Consider the following 19632-nt stretch of genomic DNA (forward strand, 5'->3'; position numbering starts at 1 on the left):
ATTTTTCTGTATGAACACCTAACTGGGCACAGCTCGTGTTGAGGCATTAATTTACATTATTTATCTTATGCTCCTAGATTTAATAACACAACACCACGCGTCTTTATTTCGCTCTTATCATTACTATCATACTATCGCGTCAGTACATAAGTTTTTTTTTTCAATATTTACAAAAATTATCTCAAAATTTAAGTCCCGCTGAATAGCAAGCGAGCAATTCGGTCAGCAGGTTCTCATATATTTTATAAATGTCATCATCATCGTTCCCTTTCCGCACCTAATGGTGCATGGGGCACTGCATTGGTACACCAATCGCAGGGTATCTTGATCATTTTTGTTACATGAAGGTAAGATGATCAGTCTTACACTTCAGGTGCCAGTCCAGAAACTATGAAATATTCTTGTGTGAAAACACCCATTTAAATAAATATTTCACATCAACCATGTCGGGAATCGAACCCGAGACCTCTCGCATGGCAGGCTAACTCGCTGACCATTACACCACGAGGCCGACATTTTATATATTTAACCTACATTAATAATTTTATTTTAAAACATTTCATATTATTCCTAACATATTTTAAGTATTGTATAATTTTATTTTAAACGTATTTATTTAGGAAAAACAACAATTGTTTTGTTAGAATATAAATTATAATAAATTGTACATACATCCAGTTAAAGTTTTTCACAAATATAATGAGAGGACATATTACACAATAAAATTAAATAGTAACATATTGTATAAGACAAGACAAACAAAGAACACGTAAGAAGGTTAAGGGATGAAGAAATAGAGTGGAGGAGTGAAGGAAGTAAGGGATGAAGAAATATAGTGAGTTTTGATATTATAACATGAACATAATTAAAGGTACATAAACTTATTACACACTTAAAAATGTTTCAAATAGTTTTTTTTTAGTCACAAAACTTTGTATTAAAAATATCTCAATGGGGGACAAATTAAGTTAAATTTGGAGCAGCTACGATAGATAAACAAGTTTTGAACATATTTTTTTTGGGCAATGGTTTATTAAACAAAATGAACTTGTCATGTTGACTTTACGGGACGATTGATTGAAATACGCTTTAAGAGATATGGACTGTCGATAAAATTGTTTAATATTTTGAAGATGAAAGACAGATCAGAAGCTTCTACGTTTAGTAAGGGAAGTTAAACTATGAAAGGAAGAAGACACTTATGGAACGGCTGCAGACATTCTGTCCAATTCTTTATTATCTTATGAGTCCACAATATCAAATTTATTTGTAGCTGCTCGTCAAATAATTATTGACAATTCAATTTCATAAATTAAAAAAATACTTACTTGTTTATTTTTATTACCTTATACCTATTTTTTTATTTTTTACTACTATATCAAATTGCATTGTAGTATTGGCAAATACGCATTTCATACATACATATTTTTATTTCTTCTTTTTTCGCGATAATATATGTTTGCTTGTTTATTAATTTAACTTAAATTTTTCTTTCTTGCTTACCGTCACATTTTATTTACTGTGTTTGCTTTACACAATTTATTTAATAAGCTTATATCTTTGCATTTTTTGTTTATATACTTACTGTTTTTTTGTTGTATCCCTTTGTTATTATTGTTTTTTTTTTTACTTTGTAAAACTTTTTAATTAATTCTTTCTAATTTACTTCACATATTTTTTATATATATTCATTCTGTGTTTATTATTTAGTATTTTAGCATGTATTTTATTTTTATTTTTTGTAAATGCCTTTTGGGCGTTAATAAACAAAATAAATAAAGAGTCTTCGTACGAGTCAAAATAAGTATGAGATCAAGTGAGTATTGTTAATACGGGTTGTATGTTTTTGTTTTCATTTTAAGATACGAAGACAAACTCAAATAAAAACCTTTTATTACATTTATTTCTTTTGACATATTTTTATTGGATTTGTCTGGTGTTTTTCACAAGAAACGGTCTTAGTGTTATCATATTATACGAAATGTTTCTAGAAAAATAATCCAATCGTCATAAAAAGCTTACACTACTTGATATTTAAGTCTGGCGTACGAACGAGTTGATCTTAGTGGGATTATTATATTTGAAGTCGAGTCAATATTACGCAGGTAGCACTCTGCTTCTTCTTCTTCTTCTGTTTCAGTGCTGCAGAGCAGCGTTTATTTAATAATTTAAAATACATATGAAAATTTGTTACCCACTAAGTCTAAAGACTTTTCGGCGGGACACATTTTTTTATGACAGGTTTATTTTACATTATTTTATTTATATTATACGAATCTATTTATTAACATGCACTATAAAGTATTTAAAAGATATTTCTTTAGTTCTTTTTTTTCATTTGAAGATCTTTCATGCTAATGATGGTTTGTGGGAGATCATTGAACAACCTTGGAATAACATAACATATTTGTTCGATAGAAACCTGTCAGTGAAAATAAATTATATATTATCATATAAATTTAAATCAGTTAGTGGAGTACCTCAAGGCTCGCATCTTGGTCCAGTGTTGTTTTTGATATTTATAAATGATGTAATTGATATATTTGATAATGTACATGTTCTCATATTTGTAGATGATATGAAAATATTCAAAGAGATAAAAAACATTAACGATTGTAACATTTTGTCCCATAATTTGTCCAAATTAAACATCTGGTGCCAACAAAATAAATTGCAACCCAATATAAGCAAATGTCAAGCTATGAGATTCTATAAAATAAAAAATCCGATTCTATTTAATCACATGTTAAATCAAATTAAAATTACTGACGTTTCTACCGTGAGCGATCTGGGTGTTTTGTTCGATTCAAAATTATTATTTAAAGAGCACATTATTAAAATATCTAACAAAGCTGTAAAATTATTAGGATTTGTACTTAGAACCGGAAAAGATTTTAATAATATAAACACATTAAAATATCTTTACACATCTCTAGTTCGAAGCCAACTAGATTATAATTTTCCAATATGGTCACCTTATCAAATCACTTTCTCAGATTCTATTGAGAGAATTCAGAATAAATTTCTTAGATATATTAATTTTAAGATGGGGTTTTCTACTAATCAATTAAATTATAACAAAATTTTAGACTCTCTTAAATTAACTAAATTGCAAGAACGAAGAACATCGACCGATCTTACGACTTTATATAAAATAATAAAACCAATGTTTGATACCCCTGATCTACTGAAATTGATTTCATTCTATGTACCACCTAGATTAAGCAGAACATCTACAATATTTTATTGTCAAAATTCTCGAACGGTAGCTCAATATAACTCACCTATTGTTAGATTACAGAATACCGGGAATGAATATGCATCACATTTTGATATATTTAGTTTATCTCTGCCTAACTTAAAAAATAAAGTGACCAACATATTTTTATCAAAAAGAGCAAATCATCTTCAGAAGATTGGGTTGGAATAGTTATAATTTGATTGATTAATGTATTTTGTTATTGTATAATTTCTTTAAAATATATATGTATTTCAAGTAATTCATAATGTGAACGAGTATATAAATATTTCATACTCGATTTTTTTTTTAATATTTTTATTTTTAAGCACTCTTTATACCACATATATGTAGATGGCAGAAATGCCGTATATGAATAAATAAATAAATAACGCAATTTAATGTTTGCTCTCCGAAGTAATTTGTAATTCGGGGAACGATCGGGGAGCCCTTAGTTTTTAATCTAGTGTTGTCAGTGTGGTAAACGCTTTTTTTATATTCCGGATCAACAAAGTGATCTACAATCAATTTATAGTCACAAAGTTGTTTTACCAGCAGGACATTACAGAATTTAAACAAAAATATATATACACCGTCGCCCACTTGTTTTGCCTCATGGGTTATGCTATCTGGTAATATCCCCTTTAACCCTCACTTGAATATCATAAATTTTACCCAGGTGAGACTGGAAGGTGAGACCCCAGACACGCACTCGTAAGATATAATCGATTCAATGAGCGAGGTATTTATTTATTTTAAAGAAACAAAGAGTCGACAATAATATTATAACATATAAAAAAATACTGTTTTTAAACAGACAGACCAGTGAAGTTTCTAAATAAGAATCATACATAATAAATTGTGGTACAACAAAATGGTGTGTTTATGTGTATAATGAGATGTGTATTATGTACGAGAGTAAGAGTAAGTTATGTAAGAGGTATATATGTATCTTAACGTTTTGAAAGGTAGTATGCTTTTGATTTCATAAATGACCATAAAGTACCTTAATCTGTCGCAGATTCCATCAATATGAACACCCCAATTAAATTTAGAATAAAAAAATAATCCTAAATATTTATGATTATTTACAACATCTATAATAGGACAATTACATTCATCTGATTTTTTATTTGAATTTGAATGAAGGAAAAAATCCAATTGAGCTTGTACTTCTATTTCAAATTCACATTTAGTGATATATGGTGAGGATACATGAACCATTTTGGTTTTTTAGAATTTACACAGAAGATACACAGCTCTTCCAAACGTTTCCACTCCTGTCTGTGCCCCGCTTTTGTCATCCATGCTCTACTAGCTATAGAGGTCGTCGGCCCATCTTTTTTGTGGCCTTCCGACACTTCTTTTGTTTGCCGACGGTCTCTACTTTATTGTTCTGGGTGTCCACCTGCCACCATTTTGCCTCGCCTGGCGTCCTGCCCACCGCCATTTTAATTTCGCTTCACGATCAGCGATATCTACGACTTCGGTTCGGCGCCTTATTTCTTCATTTCATGTATCTTAGACATGCGCCGAGCATCTATCTTTCTATAATAGCTCTAGCATAGAAATAAGAATAGTCCAGAAGGAGCGTAGAATCATATTTAAATACATCGGACTGTGTCCAAAAAACCCCCCATTTTGCCTCACTTTCGCCGCCCGCATGCGTGAAGTCGCCGTGTAATGTTGCCAGATCGCGAAAAATATAATTATAATACAAATGTAAGATAATTACATTTAAAAAAAAGCAATTTGTTAATTTCTCTAAAATTTTATTGTATACGCGGAAACATTGATTGACGCAACAGAGTGGATAAGTAAAGGTTCATTAATTAAGAGTTATTTATCGAGTTGAGAGGTGAAAAGGCCATTAAAAAACGAAGGACGAAGAATAAGAGTTATTTAATTAATGAACTTTGAACTTAAATAATAAAACAAATCTTATTTTACATCAAATTAATATTTTGATGTCATGTTTAATAATATAAGATGTTTTAAAGATAATGTTGGTCAAATGTTCACCACAGCGTTAGTTAATCCAAGAGGTCCAATTTTCCTTAGTTCTCTCATTAGGTGTGCAATGTATCGTAAAAAAAATACAAAATGTTTCATTTTAAATTAATTCGAAGTAAAAAATTGACTAACCTGGCAACAATAACAAAATGTTTGTTTTCTTTGACAATCTGACAGATGGAAAAATAATAACATTTTTAAGTACTTAATGCATTTGTTACTTATACGTGCATTTGCTACTTACACGTAAAATGTGATCCCATCATGTTGCTTTAAGATTCCATCAGTAATTCTACACTTTAAAATGACACTACACGGCATAGTTGAATTCAAATCGGGAGTTGCGTATTGAGCGACGTCTACAAAGAAGTTAATGGGTCAAAACGTAAAACTAGTCCTTTAAGAGTAGTCTAGTCGCCTTCTGTTTTTTTTTATTTTATTTATTTACAATTTTAAAAAACCCGTTAGGGTTGCATTAGAAATTTTATATTGTCTAGTCATTTTATGTCTCGTCTAGTCTAGTTAGTTCAGTCATCATGTGCTTTTTCGCTTTGTTTGATGCGCGTATGCGGTTTCTGGACTATTCTTGATTATATGCGCTCTAGATTTTATTATTTACGCTTTATGGTATGTGTTTTTTTTAACATATTTATTACATAAATGTTGGATGTTATGGAAATATGGAAATAATGGAAGTCTGATTTTTACTTTTTCTCTGGTATTGTGAACATGTTCCGTTGGTTTGGATATATTTTTTTCTAAAATTCTGTGTTTTTTTTTCAAATTAATAATTATGTTGAATATAAGTTTTCTGTATTGCTGTTGTTTTTCTTAATAAACAAAACAAAGCAAATTACATGTGACTTTAAAATTCATTTACAATTATATTTATACTTGTGTATAGGTTTTTTTCAAAATAATTCTTAAAGCTTTGTTTTGTGATATTGTTAGTTTGTTTAAATTTTCCTTTGCACGAATCCTTATTAACAAATCTTCTAATTCTTCCTAAAATTGATTTTTTTCACCATCTTAGTCTTTTGATTAAATGTAAGTTTGGAGTCCATCATTACACCCAAATATTCAATTTCACTTACTTCATTCAGTTTTTCATTATCTGCTACGATTGACGACGTAACTATCTATTATTTTGTTTTCCATATTCATACATTTTGTATTGCTTATATTTGATTTATTAATTTGACATATTATGGAGTCAAACAGGGATGTGTAATGTCACCGTGGTTATTCAACATATACATGGATAAATGTATGAAAGAATTGAAAAGTATGGATGTGGAAGCGAAAATGAGTAATCTAACTGTCAGTTGCCTTCTGTACGCCGATGACGCAGTCCTCCTAGCTGACAGCGAAGAGGAACTGCAATCCTTGGTTACAAAGGTTTACGAAGTGTGCAAGGAGAGTGATTTGCTAATGAATGTGCAAAAGTCGAACGTCATGGTCTTTGAAAGAAATGTAACTATGACTGAATGTAAGATTGTAGTAAATGGAGATAGTTTGAAACAGGTCGAAGAATTTGTATATCTGGGTAGTATGTTTACTAGAGATGGAAATATGGACAAGGATATTGAAAGGAGGGTTAGTGCCGGTAACAGGCGGCCTCCGTGGTGTAGTGGTCAAGACGCTTGACTCACGCACGGAAGGTTCCGGGTTCGATTCCCGGTGAGAACACTAAAATTAAAATGTGATTTTTCTCAAGCCTGGGTGCTCTGTGATGTAATTCACCACTGTAATTAGGCCTCCTGGCCTGTTGTGGTGCAAAAAAAAAAAAAAAAATAAATAATGTAAAAAAATAATGTAATGTAAAACAGAGTTAATGGTGCCTTAAAGTCTGTCGTAGCAAATAAGTGTCTATCGCAAGAGGCTAAATTAGCAGTTCATAATGGAGTTCTGGTACCAACCCTAATGTATGGAAGCGAAGCATGGAGTTGGAAAAAAAGGGACGAAAGTAGACTGAATGCTGTTGAAATGCGATCCCTCAGGCGAATGTGCGGAAAAACAATGTATGATAGGTGCCCTAATGTCGAAATTAGAGCAGAATGCAAGGCTGAGTTAAGCATTATCGACAAAATTAAGAAAGGTCTTTTGCGATGGTTCGGTCATGTGGAGCGAATGAATGATGAAAGAACGGCTAAAAAGATTTATGATGCGAATGTGTCTGGTTGTAGAAGTCGAGGAAGGCCGAGAAAGACATGGCATGATTAAGTACAACAAATTCTTGAAAGTGGTCATGTGAAAAGTCGGAATAATCGACGTGCGTGCATGAGAAGATGTATGAATGTGAAGGAAGCAAAGGAAGTGTGCCAGGACAGAGTGGTGTGGCGTTCTATCCTCTCTGCCTACCCCTCTGGGGAAATGGCGTGATGGTTAGTTAGTTAGTTAGTTAATTTGACATATTTCATTCGTTTTAGAAAATATTTTTTGCTGCGTATAGGAAAATTGGGAAAATTAGCGTATGATACATTTTTATTTTAGTGGATTTGGTAATGTATGTTTCTTTTAGTTAGTAAAAATATATTTCTTCCGCTTTCCCATTATTAATTTTACACCGTACTAAATCACAATCACATTGTCTTAAAAAAATCACTTTAAACACTTTATAATTATTTTTATTTTTTTATTCAAATAACAAATATAAGTATACGTACAATATTACTACTAAATACAATTTTTACATTCATTAAATACCTACATTTACATTAACGTTTCCCATTACGTAAAATAAAAAAACGATTCTTGTGTACATAATGGGGAGTGACGTCTTACAGTAGTTTGTTTATTTTATTTTTGATTATTAACACTTTTAGGATAACATAAATTACACAAAAAAATATAAACGGTGTTTTTACTCAGTGCTACACAAAAAAGAATTATAAATGTAACTTTTCACTCCTTTCTGGAATATATTGTATTCTTAGCTGCACTTTCTATTGCATTGAAGAAAAATATTCCTAAAAATTGTAAACTATTGATCTCACAGGATGTGCCATGGCTAATGAAAAATGTTAATGATTTTACTGTCGGGAACATTTCCGTAGAACTCATCATTCTGTACTCTTTGACATTCCACCCTCATAGACTATAAAACTAAGGCATTTTTTTTTTAATTTTCATGTATCGCGTTACCAGCGCTTTGTTTTTTAATGTTTTATATTTCTAAAATTGCTCCGCGTGTGACGTCTCAAGTTTTCTTCCGCTTCTTCCCGATCAGTTCTGCCGAGTGGTCCGTTGACGTACGTATCGTAAACCGGAAATATTTCACAATTCTCTGATCATTGGTTGATTCATATTAACTGGTGACGTCGTTCAAAGTAGTTCGTTTTTATTAAAATATTTTTTTTCATACCATTAAAAAAAAAATTCCGTACAATTTCATGCTCCAATTTTTACCGCGCATAAAAAAACATTTTTAACATCACTTTTAATATTCAATAGGGTTGTACTTCCTCATTACTCTTATGAAATCCAACACTCTTCCAAAAATAAAGGCTACTATGACAGATTTAGTGACATCTACATAATACCAAAAATTTACCAATGCTACCTGCATCCTAATGAGTAGAATTGAATTTTTTGTTAGAAATATATCGCTTCTTTGCCAGAACAACATATAATCTCGAATAATTTAAGAGGAATATTTTTAAGACAGTCAACAAAAAAAATCTTTTTATTTTATTTATTTTATTTTATTTTTATTTTATTAACATAAACGGCAAATCTGCCTTTTACAAACATTTATAATATTAACATATTTGGCTTAATATTTTTTTCCTTTTTTTTCAAAAACATGAATTTTAAAAACAAGATTTATAAAAAAAAATCAAACCAAAAATTATCAAGATTTATATTTAAAAAATAACCTAAAAATTATACAGCATATTCAGTAGAAAGTTTAAATAACAAAACATTCTACAGTAAAACAACAAGAAAATCATAAGTACTGTTTCACACAGCTAGGCAAAGTGAACAAAAAACTGTATATGAAATGCATGAATAAATAAATATAATTACCATTCACCATCTTTGAAAAAGTTCAAAAGGTTTGTTCTACAGGAACAATACCCTACACTAAATATATCTGATACGTGGGAATAACTATTGCCGAGTTCATGAAGTCTATTTAATACTGCATTACAAGTATACACTGTCCGTGAATTGTTGCTACAAAACGGTTTAACGGTTTTTTATGTTTTCTTTTTCATTATTTTTATTTTTTACTAGTGGAATTATACGGATGGCTTTTCTCGGGTTTTTTTTGTTTTTTTTGCATCGTATTTAATTATAGTCGGCCTCATGGTGTAATGGTCAGCGCGTTAGCCTGCCATGCAAGAGGTCTCGGGTTCGATTCCCGACATGGTTGATGTGAAATATTTATTTAAAAAGGTGTTTTCACACTAGAATATTTCATAGTCCCTGGACTGGTACCTGAAGCGTAAGACTGGTCATCTTACATGCATGTAACAAAAATGATCAAGATACGCTATATATTGGTGTACCAATGCAGTGCCCTATGCACCATTAGGTGTGGAAAGGGAACGATGATGTTACTTATATATGGAAAACTATAATTGGCCCATAATTTTGGTTTATTAGTAAATATTATATTTTTTTGTCACAATGGCTGTGTTTTCTTTTAATAAATAAATTTAAAATAATGTAATTTCACAGCAAGCTATTTTTAAATATCATAAAGAGTATAAAACCTAAACGAATGTTTTTTTACCGTGGATCTTAATGAGGAAGTTCAGTTATACGGAAAATTTGACATAAAAAATGTTTTCTTACTTGCGGTAAAAATTAAAGCATTTGTACGGCGCGGCGTTTCTTTAAAATGTAGGAAAAATTATATGTATTTAATAAAACGTACTGCTTTGAACGACGTCATTAGTTTATATGAATCAACCAATGATAAGAGAGTTATGAAAGATTTCCAGTTTAAGGTAAGTTAACAGACCGATCAGCAGAACTGACTGCGAGAAAGCGGAAGAGAACTTGAAACATCACACGCGGAGTGATTTCAGAAATAAAAAACATTCAATAATCATGGCGCTGATAATACGATACGTAAAAATTGTCATTTTTTGGAAATCTTCACTGGAGATGCAGAATACCGATCTCAATTACATGTCTTCCTGCAAAAAGCACAACTTGCTTAGTTTAGAAGATCGCCGTCTACTATTAGACATGGGGGTCCTACATGACATACTCAGTGGACGCCTTGACAGTCCGGCTCTTATGTCGGAGTTATCATTAAATGTCCCTGGCTACCGCACCCGTCACACGTCAAGCTCTATTTCATGTGCCAGTAGTTCGTACGAACTATGCCCAGAACTATCCACTTATACGTTTAGCTCGTGAATATAATTTAAACTTTCCCCTAATTGATCCGTTTGATTGTCACAAATTAACATTTAAAATGCGCGTTTTAAAACAATCCTTTTTTTCTTGTACTTAGTTTCCATAACAAAATCTTATTTTATCTCTAATTCTTAATATTTTATATTTTTGACACTTATGCAATAATATTTACACACATGTTCACCCTCATTCCATTATAACACCCACTCACCCACCCTCCCACACACTTACACTAACACAAACACACTAGCATGTATTGTACGAGTATTTCATGTATTTCTGTGGATATCTGTCATTGGTTTTATTCTCGGTATATTTTATTTGTCATATTTTTTTTACATGTATTTGTTGATATCCCTAATAAATAATTTAAAAATAATTTTGGCTTATTTTAATAGTCTTTTAACAAATGCTTTTAAAAAAACACTGAACTTCCTCATTGAAGGGGTTAAAAGCAAAAACCCCACTGTCCATGATCACCTTTTTGGGAGGACTAACAAAACGAGTACCGAAAAGACAATTTATTTTAAGTTCAATCTGTGCAAATTCAACTGAAAAGAAAAGTCTTTTCGCTACAAGGGCTGGTATTCCAAACGCTCTCGCGGCCGTATTATTATTTTGTATGTGTTTTAGAAAAACTGTTTTCTCGTGCCACGAAAGTGGTTCAGAAAAGCACCCCTGTTATTCCACGAACAAGTTGCACATTGAACTTAAAAGAAATAGTCTTTTCGGTACAGTTTTTTTTTATCTTCCGAAAAGCAGTGATCATAAACAGTGGTGTATTTTTCTTTTTACCCCCATTAATTGGTCTTATCTTTTTCAATTTGTTTTTTGTTAGACTGATTTGATTTCCACAATAAATAAATATCCTAATGATTTCTGTATAAAATCGTTTGTTTAAATCCTTCCGTAAAATAACCATAATATATATCTATTTTTAAATGTATTGAAAATAACTTAAATATTAAAGTAGGTATAAACTAACATTATCCGAGCTTTTTGGTTACTTAAAGCTATAATCACCATTTCAATAGTGCCGTAGCGGCGGCACCCCATGGTGTGCAGGGCACAGGATTTAAACTTCAGTTGTAGCGTATCGTGATAATTTTTGTTACATCGATTGTAAGGTGGTCGATCTTACGCTTCAGGTGCCAGTCCAGAACCAATGAAATATTGCAGTGTATAACCGCATTTAAAACCAATATTTCACGTCCTTCCTGCCAGGAATAGAACCTAGTATATCGAGCACGGTAAGCGAACGCACCAACCGCACACAGTACACTGCGAGGCGGACTTATCTCCTCTCGATTTTCGTTTTCAGGATTTTTACTTGAGAGTAGCCATGGAGTTACAAACACACTTTAACCTATAGTTAATTATTATTGCTTACACCTTAAGGTGGGATTACATTGTTATCATGATTGATCATTAAACATACAAGAGCATCTAGCCGTAAAATGTTGCCACTGTAAAAAAATAATTTGGTTATTATATTTTTTCCACCTGTTTTACTATCTTTCTGAGTTTACGTATCGATACGTTAAAGGAGCCCGCCTTGAAACCGCTCAGTCGATAAATACAGGCGATCGTTAACGATTAAGCACACCGTCTTGATAATTGTCAAAAGTCATATAAAAATCTCGTTCAAGCGAGCATTTTTTGCTTGAATTGGAATTCACAGGAGTTTATAATCGCTTTGAAGTGGGCACTTTTTATCGCAGAAGCTTATTTAAAATATAATTGAGAACTATTTTAAATGTTAATGAAGTAAGAAACGCGGACTAAATTTTCGGGGTCATTCATTGGTTCTATTCGATCATATGACGTCAAGACGACAAGTCGGCAGAACATACCAAGGTAGATAGGGATAGCGCAAAGGCTAGGTGTATCGTCTCGATATGTACAGATGAAGATAGCGTTCATAATCGCGGCCCTGTCTTTACTGCCACTGTATCATGTTTGAAAGAGTTGTAACAAATACGTGCTAGGATGTGTGCGATAATTGTGAATGCACTACAATTTCTGAATGCGATGACGTACAAGCAATGTAAACATAAGGATCTGTATAAACTTATAATAGTATCGGTCGCCTAATTTTAATTGCGTTTCTTGAGATAATATTATATGTACATAGAAACTAATCCGTAATATCTGAAAATAAATATTGCAACAATTTCTTCACAGCTTCCGACTATCCTCTGCAACTGTGCTTCTTATTGCCTGTAATTATTGTCTTCGCCACTAACAATGGCATTCTCCGATTATTTCTAAACCAGATAACTGCCCGTAATTAGACGCAGTAATAAATATAGCATTACCACATGCGTGTCGCATTATTTATCCAATATTACATGACGATGCTACGAGCGGGCGTTCAATACACGTTCCCTTAGCCAGGATGTACATATCTGTGTATCATTATTTACCTCGTTATACTTTGAACAATATAAACAAGTGTTTTTACCATTAATTGTAGAATAATCTATCGCAGATCCGCCTTAAATATTTCATCAGCACTATTTACTCTTTAGGAAATGAATTATAATTGTCTTTTAATTCATTACAAGACATCAACTCGGCCAAAGGTTAAGGGTGTGATTACGAGTATAATTGCAGTCACTAAATTATTAGTTCGTAGTGCGGTGGATCGCATGCTGTAATTTATTTATCAAATTTACGGACAATGTCCAATTTAAACAAATCATATCACGGAAAAAAAAAACAAAAACAATACTGTTATGGGCCTACCACACACTCGACGAGTAACGTGGGAAGTATCGAGAAGAGGAGGCAGAGACGTAGTGTGGCAACATTACTCGTCATGCCGCACGTCATGCTCCTCGTCGTGCCCACCGCTTCCTATTTTGTCGGTTTTTTGAGCGCGAGTCAAATGACCAGCAATATAAGCGCGAGTGGTTGGCCACATAATCGCTCGGTCGCAGTACGCATGTGGTACGCATCGAGCGCTCACACTAGACACACGCGTCATTTTTGAATGATGTATATTTCTTTGTATGACATTGATATAATTAGCTATAGTAAAAATGCATAGCTCGCACGCTGCTATATAGCAAAGGCAAATGACAAGTGCGGAGCGTCGCGATAAATTGCGCGAGTAGAGCAGTGTGTGGGCGCAGAGGACAACCTCGGGCGAGAGGGCGGCAGCGCGAGGAGCAAAGTGAGGAGCAGCGCAAGGAGCATAGTGTGGCGGGGTTATAACAAATATTAGAAGCAGTACAACAAATAAAAGCAAAGAAAAGTCAGTAAATTAGACGGGCATTATGGAATCCAAGTTCATTCTACAAATATACAGTAAATTTTGTGGGAATATTTTTCAGTTTATTTGTAAAAAAAAATCAATTTACAATCAAAATAATTAAGATCTTGATTTTCATTTACAAATCTAATCATTCTGGGTAGAGGCGCATGGAAACCATAATTATTAGTCTTGTGATGACCGGGGAACTGAATCTTATTATTTCTGTGTCTACGTGAAGGAACATTAAGAGATATTTGTTGGAGAATAGTCGGGACATCAAATAAACAATTCAGTATTTTAAACATGCAAATGAAATCTGCATTAAATCGACGTTGTGAAAGACTGGATATATTCAAGAAAAGTTCCATGTCGGTATAGTCATAGTGATCTCTTGTGATTAGTTTGTACGTATGTTTTCTTATAAATTTATGTTGAACTGATTCGATGCGATTTATATGGGTAACATATGAAGGAGACTTTATTACGGAGGCGTATTCAAGAATATGACGAACCAATGAGCAGTAAAGTGTTTTTAGAGTTAATATATTTTCAAATCGGATGTAGCTCTATTAACAAATCCAAAGAATTTAGAAGATGTGTTAATGATATAGTCAATGTGTTCATTAAAATTTAGTTTTTTGTCTTTAATGTCGCGTGTGAGGAATCAGATTTTATTATTTTACTAAAGTTTATTTTGTCCATAAACCAATCGTTGACATCGCTGATAAATATCATCTGTTTATTAAATTTTTGCATTATATATTGAGACATCGAAAGTATTGTGCGTCACATGCGGCTCGCGAGCCGCGGTTTACCGACCACTGAATAGAAAAGATTCGTAATTGCACCTTCAGATGTAATAAATCTCAATGATTTTTCTATTGGGTGCAGTATGTATGTGTGTATATTATACACTCGTAAATGTATAGGTTCTTTGAAAATATTTATTTACGTCTGCGTATTATCTCTACCTATGTACACAATAAGAGCGCTTCCTGATCCTTATCGCTACGGTCATAGACCAATAAGTGCTTAGTGTTTATCATTTCTGTATATTGGCAACACGATAGCAATCTTGAAATAACTGGATGTAACTATTTTCGTTCTCGTAATGACTCCAGGAGAGATTCTGAATCGAACTAATATACCGTACATTGTATTAAGCTAAATGGATTTATTTTGAAAAATAAGAAGAATAATATACGATAATTAAATACCCAGATAAATAAAAATATTACATATTTTTCAACCGAGGTGCAGCTGTTACGAACATTGAAGTATTGGCATTAAAAGAGCTTATTATCTGTTATCGGCTGGTTTAAGTGATCACTTTGCACGATTCTCTGTATACTTCTTGGTTAGAATATTTTTTCTTTCGTTTAATTGGGTTTTGGTCCCGTGGCTAGTGTGCGGACTCACGGGCCGGAGGTCCAAGGTTCAAACCCCACTCTACCCCAACTTGATTTCCATGTTCTAATAATGAGTTATTTACAACTCGTTGAAAATGGCCACCAAAATTGAAATATTTGTGTAAATGACAAGAACGCTAATATTTATTTTTATTAAAAAATTACAATATTACATTTACATGCCTATTGGTTTACTATAAATAATAAAAATATGGAGAAAACTAGCGACATCTTTTGTTAAAAGATATTCATGTTGGATTGGTTTCCAAGATAGACAACCGCGAGTACCCTCATTTCTCTGTACTTTTTTTAAAATTATTTTTTTAACCATTTTTTTGTTGTTTTTTTTACAATATACATAAGAGGTAAAACATGACAACACAACAAACAAATGAAGTACATATTAAGAGTAAAAATAGTGAACAAAAATCCTACAAAGGCATGGCCTTTTCGTGGGTATACAAGAAATGTTTATGAATTTTTTGCTCCTATAATAAATGGACAGGTATAATATTTTTATGTCATATAAGAAAGAGAAAAGAAAAAAAAATAGTATATCAAAGATTAGAAGGTACTTACTTTACTTATTTAAATTATACTGCCTAGACTTCCATATTTTCAACGGCTTCGTCTTCTTCAGAAAACTCCGTAATTTGTATGGAACGATTTGGACATATATTGTTAGTGTAATAAAAATGATTAGATGATACAGTATTTAAACATTTTTTGTGTAAATAAATATTCGTGCTCTTATGATTTACCATAATATTTAATTTTACGGGCCATTTTCAACGAGTTGTTATTACATAAGTATGTCATTCATGCATTAATGTTGTTCCGAGACCAAATGTATTTTTTTTTAATACACGGTAGACCCTCGACTTTCGCACATTATTGGTTGCTGAAAATGTGTGCGAATGTTACATTTTCGAAAGTCGAGGTATGTAAAAAAATCATCAAAAATTGTAACCATTTTAAAATATTTATTTATCAGTTAATCAAAAAAAAAATATTGATTAATTTTTTTCCCCACAAAATAAACAATGATTAATAGTAATCAATAATAATCAACTTCTAGATATCATGACAATTGATCAAAGAATCAAATTCAATGTTGCCAATGAAATAAACAAAATTATTAAAGGAATAGTTCCGAGATATTTTCAAAATAAACTAAAAAATAATGAGTTCTTTCATAGAAACTACGCAACAAGAGGATCTAAAAATATAAGACTGGAAAAGAAATCAAAAGCAATGTCCCAGAACTGCCTTATGTACAAGGGAATACAACTGGCGGCCTCCGTGGTGTAGTGGTCAAGACGCTTGACTCACGCACGGAAGGTTCCGGGTTCGATTCCCGAATTAAAAATGTGATTTTTATCAAGCCTGGGTGCTCTGTGATGTAATTCACCACTGTAATTAGGCCTCCTGGCCTGTTGTGGTGCAAAAAAAAATGTAAATGTAAAAAAACTATTTGAAGAAATGCCAGAAAGCATAAAAAATGAAATTAATGTAAATATATTTAAAATTAAACGTAAAAAGTATATATGTGAAAAATAATAGGTAGTATATAGTGTAAATAGTGAATATAATTAATGAAAATGTACATATGAAACAGTTAATATTATAAATTAGGATACTAAGTGTATAATAGTGATAAATAATGTTAGAATAAGTATAGATGTAAATATTGTGTTGTAAATATATATTAGACTTAGTTACATAGAAATAAATAAAATAAAAAAATAAAAATAAAAATAAGAAAAAAATAATAAAAAAGAGTGACCTCACTGGGGTAACCCTTGCCGAGGACACTTAACAATATTATTTTGAAAAATATTTTTGCATGATTAAGTTAATGAGGCGTGTTTTAAGTGCTTTCGTGTGTTTTTTTTTAAATATAAATTTGTCAAGAGTTTACCACTCTTTTTTTCTCTTTTCCTTCTTTTCTTCTTTTCTTGAATAAAGAGTTTTAAAACGTGCTGTGTCTTTCACAATCGCCGTACTTACTTGAGATATACCATAATATGCTCTCCATTGAGATTACAATCTACCATAATAGTAAAAAAATTGACAAGATGGATAACGGCTTTAATCATGTTTTTGATTTTATCTGCTACTTCTTCATATTTATTGCAACAGAGAGGGAAAACATTAATGAGAAGGGAATATGGAAGTCTAGGCATTTACAGGGCTTATGACCTGCCATTGGCCGGTTTAAGTGGCCACTTTACACACCGTGTAAAATTCACCATTCTGCCCATGTTTAAACATCCACATCTCCTCAACTCTTCCATCTGTTGACTTTTGTGAAGTAAAGGAGCTGAAACCTTTATTATGTGGGTGAGATTCAGCCTGCTGAACCAAATCACCTACTAGGCAACGTCTGAAAACAATTTTTCAATTTTTATACTTCTTCTTTTACCAGGTAGTTAATTCAACAATGTTTGAGTATGTCCAAATGCTTGCAGACTGGCTGAATTTCCTCCCTAGGGAGTTGTTTATTTTTATATGTATTGCAACAGAGAGGGAAAACATTAATGAGAAGGCAATACCCGAAATCGAACCCGAAACCTTCCGTGTGTGAGTCAAGCATCTTGACCACTACACCACGGAGGCCGCCAAGAAAAATGAAAAGTCTTTTTCCAAAGTAATAGCAGGCAAGCTAACGTTCGGGCAGGACAACGTCTGTCGGGTCCGCTAGCATAAATTAAAATATAAAAAAAATAGGGACAAAACAAGAAGACATTGGAAAGGAAACGAAGAGAAGTAATTAGGAGTGGTAGAGGGTGAATAAAAGAAAGTAGGAGTGGAAAATTGCATTTGATTTGATGAAGAGAAATAAAGAGCAAAAAAAAACTAAATATCCCTTTTCCGTTATTCTTAATCAAGCTGGGTAGTTAGCAATATATATTTTTTTATTGTAATTATTTTTATGCATAAAATAATTAAGGGGTTGAATTAAATGAAAAATGTTATGAAATTCAACCAACAATGCCATACATACGACACTGGAGTATAAACTAAAAAAAAAGATTACCTGTGAGGAGAAAAACAGGGCCTAAAAACTCAGTGTACAAGGGTTTTTAAATTGCACAATAAGTAACCCGAAGAAATAAAAAAAAATGGTCCTAAAATATTTGAAATCGATTTGAAAAAATACTTTAAAAAATTATAACAGGGATGGAGAATACCTTCAAGAAGGGAATATGGAAGTCTAGGCATTTACAGGGCTTATGACCTGCCACTTGCTGGTTTAAGTGGCCACCTTACACACCGTGTAACATTCACCATTCTGCCCATGTTTAAACATCCACAACGCCTGAAAACTATTTTTCAATTTTTAAACATTGCTTCCTTACTTTCATTATGTATGTCAATTAAGTATTCTTTTGACAGAAATACTGAGTGAGATTCAATCAACTCGGGAACATCTTCGTTGCTGATGGCCAAATTTAGTTCATTCTTAAGGCCAGCTATGTCATGTGATTGTTTCCAGAGTGTCTTCAGAATTTATAAAATCACTCATCATTAGTGGGCATAATTGTTTCCAGGAACCTTTCATTATTAACTCTTATTTCAGCCCACGATTCTCCAATGTTGCTAATAAGCATAATAACGTTCCTTCCAAAACTCTCTTAATGTAGGCACACCTTCCCTGTCAGTTTCCTTGGTGGCTTCATTAATTATTTTTCTTATAAAATATCGTTTAAACGTAGCTATCACTGTTTGGCCGTGGAAGCAACTGGGAAACGAACCATTTTTGCATTGTATATATATAAATCTGTAAAAACCTTTTTTTTTAATGTGCAAAACAGCAAATTGTGCGAAAGTCAAGGGCCGCCTGCGTTATTATATTTTGACGATATTGGCAAGCTTGGCTAGTGTATCTTCATATTTTCATGCAAGTGTTTGTCATTATTTCCAGCCCTGTACCATTATGCAGCTCTATAGATAACGGGGACAACTTGACACAGTCCGAGTTTATGGCAAGATTGGTGGACAGCTGCAGATATGACAAGCTTCTCCGGCCGTTCACTGACGGGCCGGTCTCCGTACTTGCCAGAGTCTACGTGTACTTCATGCAGGCCACTGACGCCCATGATATGGTAAGGACATTATTATTTGGCACCATTTCTTGATTTGGAATTTATCGTAAAATGGCGACTGCTTCTGCTGGCGAAACGAATTGTGAAAATAAATTAAATTCAGATTTACAAGAGTATTTTTATGCAAAGATCAAAATTTACGTCTGGTATTCATGGATGTCGGCTCAAAATTCAGAGAAAGGTGGTATATATAACTCGATTTCGGCTATGATAGCACATTAGTCACAA

At 32.5% G+C, this 19632-nt stretch overlaps 1 protein-coding gene across 1 annotated transcript in view; it reads left to right on the forward strand.

The window, feature by feature from the left end:
• The window catches only part of LOC148278409 (pH-sensitive chloride channel 2-like), a gene marked incomplete at its 3' end in the record, with an annotated part of 70667 nt that extends 51263 nt beyond the window's left edge, over positions 1-19404 (forward strand). The window contains exon 2 of the mRNA XM_088231439.1: positions 19224-19404. Within this exon, the coding sequence (XP_088087565.1) occupies positions 19224-19404 (181 nt within the window). The remainder of the gene's footprint in view (positions 1-19223) is intronic.
• Positions 19405-19632: the final 228 nt, after the last annotated feature.

This window comes from Micrasema longulum, unplaced genomic scaffold, assembly GCF_059751315.1.
Source record: "Micrasema longulum isolate JH-2025_06_02 unplaced genomic scaffold, ASM5975131v1 h1tg000886l, whole genome shotgun sequence".
NCBI lineage: Eukaryota > Metazoa > Arthropoda > Insecta > Trichoptera > Brachycentridae > Micrasema > Micrasema longulum.